Consider the following 7,296-nt stretch of genomic DNA (forward strand, 5'->3'; position numbering starts at 1 on the left):
TGTCTGTATGTGTGCGTGTGTATTTGCGTGTGCATGTGTGTGTGTGCGTGTGTGTGTGTGTGTGTGTGTGTGTGTGTGTGTGTGTGTGTGTGTGTGTGTGTTTGTGTGTCTCAGCACTTGCACTGCATGAGGCTCCAAGGTGAACCATGACATTCAGTAAGCAACATTGCAACATCAAAAATTCAAATCAAAACAGCTTTTTTATATTGTATTTGCAAAGACAACATAAGCAGGCAGATTTTAAACAAAAATCATAAACCCCTTGGGGATTTTCTCATGGATATAATTCTGTATATTTATTTGTGCTTGGGGGGCATATAGATCCTAGGGTATAATTGACCTACGTTAATAGGTTTTATTTCCTTGTATACATTTACGAAGCACACATTTTAATTCCCTGCTACATAGGAATCTGTACATGGCAGAAGCTTATTGTTAAAGCTGAAGCTTTTTAGGCATTTTAAGACATCATTAAAAAGCAGCTGTAACGCTCAGATACATAGTTAACATGGCTACCGCCACTGGCAGTAGATTGTGGTCCATTCAGTTTGTGGCTTTTGGGTTCCATGGAAAGTCAGCGTTCTGTGTCGACCGCAGAGCGAAGTCAACGTAATCTACAGAAAGCACCTGCAGTTGCTATGGTATTGTCCAGTTTGTGTGTGTGTGTGTGTGGGTGTGTTGTTGTTTTTGTGTTGTCTGTACAGATATATCGTTTTTTGAGTATGTGTGTGTGTGTGTGTGTGTGTGTGTGTGTGTGTGTGTGCGTTTGCAGGACATACAACACATGGTCAATGTTCTCTGGTCCGTTAGTTATTTCAGGATATAGATTTCCCATCCTAGCGTTCCTAGTGGTGGTTGCTTTCCATTCCGTTCCCTTTTCCCGATCACTTTGTTGAGTTTTATGGGTGAAGGAATGACTCAAGAGCAATCGTTCAGGCATGAGCATACCGAGTAACATATTCAGTGTTAGTTCAAAAGCGCTGTTGGGACATATTATACACACACAGTAAAGAAAATAGAAATCATAATACTAATTACTGCGACTATGAGGATGTTATATAGTTTAGTTTGATCTATTTTCGGCGCAAACCCTTCTTTTAATCGATTTCCAAAATCTCTTGTTCAGGCATTAGCATACCGAGTTACATATTCCTTGTTAGTTCAAAAGCACTGTTGGGACATATGATGCATACACAGTAAAGGAAATTGAAATAATAATACAAATTGCTGCAACTATGAGAATATAAAGTTCAGTTGTATCTCTTTTTTGCTCCATCTCTTCTTTTTAATCAATTTCCTAAATCTCCTGGATCTCCTGACACAGCAAAATGCTGTGTAAACTGGCAACGTCAGAGTGGGTAGGTGTAGGTCTGATTTAACGTGGCCTTGAGTTCCAGCAGAGTGAAGCCAACACACACACACCACAGAACATTCACTATGCCCCTGCCTCCCCTATACACTGGAAAAGCGACTGCAGATGCCGACACACACACACACACACACACACACACACACACACACACACACACACACACACACACACACACACACACACACACACAAACACACACACACACACACACACACACAAAAAAATACACACAAGAAGAAACAAACACACACACGCACACATATAGAAAGCTGAATCCCCACCTCCTCATATATTCTATGCATATTTCCGGACGGTTGATTACAAAGAGCTGTGTTTGCGTGAAATAGGGGAACACTAACTAGCTCTCTGTATAGGCCTTACCCTCCAAGCACAGAGCACACATCCTTTGCCCACCTCCCCCCCAGCCTTTCCTCTGAACACACAAAGATGCACTACACGGACACACCGCATCTCCAGAGGTCGGCAGGGCGTGCAGCTCCGATAGAGATCCACTCAAGACACACCCTCGGAGCATTAGGATCCACTCTGCTGAACACTAGCCCCGCGGCTTGTATACCCCTCATCTTCTGTTCATAGGGGACCAACATCTGTTGTTATGAATCTGATAGCGTAGACGGTTTTTTAGCTGAGGCTAATTTGGACTTGTGAAGAATTGACACACAGCTTTGCATCTCTGTTTTTCCTCTTACTGTTAACTTTCTGGACTTTTACCTCATTTTTTACTTTACAGTGGAGCCAGTTACATGTCAATCGTCACTTAGATGTTTTTAACAATAAATCAGTGTATTTGTCAATCGGCATACAACGTCCAACCAGTCAACGTTTGTCTTTTATATATTGCACTTAGCGGTCGCATTTGTCGTATTGAAAAAATAGAGATATATGTACTTTTTCTCTAATAGATGTGTTATTTTTACATCATTCACACTTTGCATGCTACAAAGACTAATTCATAGGGCATGCATGCTATTTGGATAAAAAGCTTATGAAATCGGCTTATAGCAGGTCCTGGCGAACTTTCCCTAGCATTTCATCGTTGTCAAATTGTACCGTAGGAATTAAACAATTTAGTATAATGGATTGAAAGTAGTAAACTTTGGAAAAATGTGTCCTCTTTTACAATCAAAGATTTGTCATGTGGCAGGTTTCTTTGGTGAACTTAATAGAAATTAATCAATAAATAAATGCAGTCTGGTCTCGTCACGATAAATTCTAGTCTAGTCTCGATTTAGTGAACACATCTTTGCTTGTTAGCTTGTTGCAACTTGAAAAGATTTCTCTCTAATAGGATCAACCCCCCTCTGAGATCAACACTGACATGGTTTGGGATGACACAAGAAATATTTTTGTTGAAGATAAACAAAACTAAAAGTAATAGAGCTGCACCTTGCCAATCCCTCTCTGCTGATATATATATAGAGAGATAAAGAGAGATATCTATATATCTCTCTACATATATATATGGATACTGCAAAGCTGTCATGGCTGGTCTAGCTAAGTTGTCAAACTTGAAATGTTTTGTAAATTGATTCTCTTTAGCTTCGGAAACTTCTATATAATTGTCCAAGGTCTTTGCTAATGGAATGCCTCTTAGAAAATAGCTCTTTAATGCATCGTTGATCTACATATTTAATGATCTGTAGTAGCCTACATTCTATACTACCAAGGTTCACAGCCATAATAGTTCAACCATGTGATGCTAACTGCTCAAAATAATAAGGAACATAAATGATTTATCAAAAACATACTCTTTTATCTATCACTACAAAAATGGAATGCTGTGAAGTAGGAAAACGGACAGTTGTTGCTGGGCAGTTGTTAATAACAGTGTTCTGTTAAAGAGAAAAGGGGGATGGGGGGAGACACTTACTGGAAGTGTAAGAGAGGGGTAGACCTAGTAGGCACTCACAACACTACTGATGTGGTGGGCAGTGTCTCTCCCAACCATCTGCCTGCCTCAACCAACAGGCACTCAACCTCAAAGGGAAACATCGGAGCAGCACACATCCATACCATTCCTGAATGACAGCAATCAATAAAAAAGTAGCAAATCAAAATATACTCATATCAATAAATAAATGGGACATTCTCTCTGCGTGAAAGGAGACGTTTTTTTCCGCCCCCTAATCCACCTGCAAGCACTACAGACAGGCGCTGGGCGAGGCAGAGGCTTATCTGGCGTGTGTGCTTACATCCCCTTGAAGTTAGAGTTGGCAGTTAAAAGGTATCGTGTTACTGTGGATTGGGATTGTAGCGTGGTCATCCATGAACCACGCCTCTGAGAAGGCAGGGATCAGAAGTGGCCGATATAGTGGGGAAAAAGCGTACCGATGTGTTCAACACCTCTGAGATGCTGTGCTATCTAGTTAGGAGTCAGGATCCTGGAAATAAGAGCAAAAGATGGTACTCCTGTTTACCGTTGTACTACATTTTTTGTAAGGCGGAAAACATATGTTTGTGCAAGTTCTAGAAACGGCAGTTTGAGCAGGATAATGCCAACCGCTGGACACTTAATGCTTTTATACTATTGATTATTACTGGTTAGGCTACTTTTAGGCTACCACTGTAAGAAGAGTTGATTACTGAATAGTCACAAAGATAATCCATGCAGACACTGAAAGTTTGAAAAAAGGGGAATGGGATGGCAGCCAGTTATCCCGTGATAGATGTTACATGTCTTATTGGGACGCTGGCCCTCGTAGTCCCCTGGACCAATCTGTTCTGGACACCCTGTCTGGGGCCCCACATGTAGATCAGCAGGAAGAAGACCTTCTCCCTCGCAGCAGACATACCTCATCAGCGAACCAAAGGCCGTTCAGCTCAGGTTATACATCCGTACGCATTTTGGTGATGTTAACATAGTTAGTGTTGGCTAGGGTGCAGTTGCCTGTCTTCATGGTCTCGGGGCGGAACTCCTCAGTGGTGTGATTCACCGCCTCCTGGATCTCCATGTAGTCTGATTTGCTCATGGTGGATCCACTGCCACTCCGACCGTTCTTTTTCAGGTCCTCCGCCGACTCCACCTTAGGCACGCTGGGGGCGTTCAGGTACTGTGCCTGCTCCTCGCCCTCCGTCTCGCGGTGGTAGAAGTAGTTGAAGTTGGAGACGATGACGGGCACGGGCAGGGCGATGGTCAGCACGCCGGCAATGGCGCACAGGGACCCCACGATCTTCCCCCCGATGGTGGTGGGGACCATGTCCCCGTAGCCCACCGTGGTCATGGAGACCACGGCCCACCAGAAGGCCTCCGGGATGCTGCTGAACTGGGAGTCCGGCTCGTCCGCCTCGGCGAAGTAGACGGCGCTGGAGAAGAGGATGACTCCGATGAAGAGGAAGAAGATGAGTAGGCCCAGCTCCCGCATGCTGGCCTTCAGCGTCTGTCCCAGGATCTGCAGCCCCTTGGAGTGGCGGGAGAGTTTGAAGATACGGAACACCCGGACCAGACGGATGACGCGCAGGATGGCCAGGGACATGGCCTGCTGGCCCGCCTGGCCGTCCTCTGGTCGCTCGGCCAGCTCTGTTCCCAGGGTGATGAAGTAGGGAATGATGGCGACGATGTCAATAATGTTCATGATGTTGCCAAAGAACCCGGCTTTGCTCGGACACGCGAAAAACCTCACCAGGAACTCAAAGGAGAACCAGATGATGCAGAGGGTTTCCAGGATGAAGAAGGGGTCGGTGAAGTATGTCGAGGTGTAGACGTAGGTCTGGTTGTAGTGAGGCGGCAAGACTTTGTGCATCTCCTCGTCGTCGTTGCGAAAGACGGGCAGGGTCTCTAGACAGAAGCTCACGATGGAGATGAGGATCACCATGACGGAGATGATAGCGATGATGCGAGCGGGACCCGAGCTCTCTGGATATTCAAAGAGCAGCCACACTTGTCTTTGGAACTCGTTTTCCGGAAGGGGCCGCTCTTCTTCTTTGATAAAGCCCTCATCCTCCCTGAAAATCTCGATCGCCTCCTCGCCCAGCTCGTAGAACCGAATCTCCTCGGAGAAGATGTCGAGAGTCACGTTGACGGGCCGACGCAGCCGGCCTCCGGATTGGTAGTAGTAGAGGATGGCGTCGAAACTCGGTCGGTTGCGGTCGAAAAAGTACTCGTTCCTCAGCGGGTCGAAGTACCTCATCCTCTTCTTTGGATCGCCCAGCAGGGTCTCGGGGAACTGGGAGATGGTCTTCAGCTGGGTCTCGAAGCGCAAGCCCGAAACGTTGATGACCACCCGCTCACAGCACTCGTGGTCCGGGTCGGGGTCGTAGTGTTCGAGGGGCAGACCCGGGTGCGCCGCTGCCTCGTCGACAGGGTCACCCGTGGCAACCGTCATTCTGGAGGCGGACGGAACCTGCAGTGTTCAGACAGGGTGGGGCCCCTGGGGGGCCTCTGAAGGCTCACGGTGCAACGGGCCCTTCACCGCAGGCCTGCTCACAAACGCGTGTGATGAGCTGGGGATGAGACAGATGCTGACCGTTAGTTGACTGGTCCTATTGTATTAATGTATACCAGTACCAGTACATATTCAAATAGAAACAGAGAAAAAAAGAAGGTTCAACTCATTTTAACAGAGCTTACAGTATTTATTTTTAACCAAAATAAAACATTGCATACGTTTTAACTTATTGTTGGTCATATTTGCGGTAATGTATGATTTTTGTTTATATATATAGTTATTGTTGCACGTCTCATACATTTTTGTACATCTGTGCGCTAACTCATTTGTTTAAATAAATTTACTTAGCCTAATGTATGTAGCGAGATAAACACATAATTGTGATCGTGTGGAGGCATGCACTATGGGGCTTACATCAAGTCCAGAAAGCAACGAGGTGGGATAGCTGAACAGAGAGTGGAGGGGAAGGCCTCCTTGGAGACCACTGGCTCCATTCCGTCTCTGTATTAGGTTCTGAGCTCTCTCTCATATGACCACACTAAGGATCAATATGCTTCCAAGCAATACAGTATCAGCTCTCATAAGGTGCAATTAGAACAACCAAATCGGATTATGCGCTGAGTGCTTCATACGTTCTCAATGACCTTCATTCTTTTTCCCTGTTTATATCCGATATGCCCAGACTGCCCTCACACACTTAAGCCAAACCTTGACCAACTGAATGCATTTAAGAGTTGATTGATCATGTCTGTACAAATAACTGTATCTTTGTAGGCTACAAGCTCATAAAAGCAAATGGAAAAGGAAAATATAGCATCATCAGAGCTGTCGAAAAGAGAGCTTTCATACATCATTGTTTTTCAATTGGCATTCACCACTTTCTGCTGAAACGGCATATGCAAATCGCATGATCGTAAAGACAACGTGGCCAATCAAACGTATATTCTGTACAGCCTTATATTTATAGATTGAAATGATTTATTCAATAGGCAAATTAGATTCAGCAACCTGTCAACTGTAAACGTTCTGTACAATAAGTGTGGGCCTTCACAGAATTTATCAAGTATGATGTTCATATTTAAATGTCAAATATTGAAACATTCGTAAACTCCCACCTATTTATTGTGGCACTCGGCTGCCGACGACGTGGAAGGCTTGTTTACAGTCTAGAAGAGGGACTCCCTCCGCTCAGCGCTGATGCGTATTGGGGCCCAATGGAGACAAGTCGGGTCCACCCCGCTACATCAACCGAAGCCCCCGGCTGTGCATCCACCCAGCCGAAGGAGGAGAGGGAGAGGGGACAAGCAGTGAGGATACCGTCTCCCACCTACCTACCCATTGGCTTTAACGAGCAGCTCAGTTGGGAAGGTTGGTTTTGGTTGTTTACCCTGATGGAAATCCGAAACGCTCGATTTCTTACAGCGATTAAAAAAAGGGAAAAAATGCTGGCTCTTATAGAAACCATGACCGCCCCCTCCTCACAACCATATCACGGCTTTACGCCAAGACAATCCTCTG

The 7,296-nt window shown here is 45.3% G+C and overlaps 1 protein-coding gene across 1 annotated transcript; it reads right to left on the minus strand.

Moving 5' to 3' along the window:
* Positions 1–4,218: 4,218 nt before the first annotated feature.
* kcna2b (potassium voltage-gated channel, shaker-related subfamily, member 2b) lies at positions 4,219–6,950 on the minus strand (the record flags this gene model as incomplete). Its single annotated transcript, XM_079741571.1, has 2 exons — positions 6,894–6,950; positions 4,219–5,833 (listed from the first exon to the last, which is right to left on the minus strand). The coding sequence occupies exon 2, from the start codon at positions 5,713–5,715 to the stop codon at positions 4,219–4,221; it is 1,497 nt and encodes a 498-aa protein (XP_079597697.1). The 5' UTR covers positions 5,716–5,833; positions 6,894–6,950.
* Between the last annotated feature and the right edge of the window lie 346 nt (positions 6,951–7,296).

The sequence above is a fragment of the Pollachius pollachius genome (genome assembly GCF_949987615.1).
Source record: "Pollachius pollachius genome assembly, chromosome: 8".
NCBI classification, from domain to species: domain Eukaryota; kingdom Metazoa; phylum Chordata; class Actinopteri; order Gadiformes; family Gadidae; genus Pollachius; species Pollachius pollachius.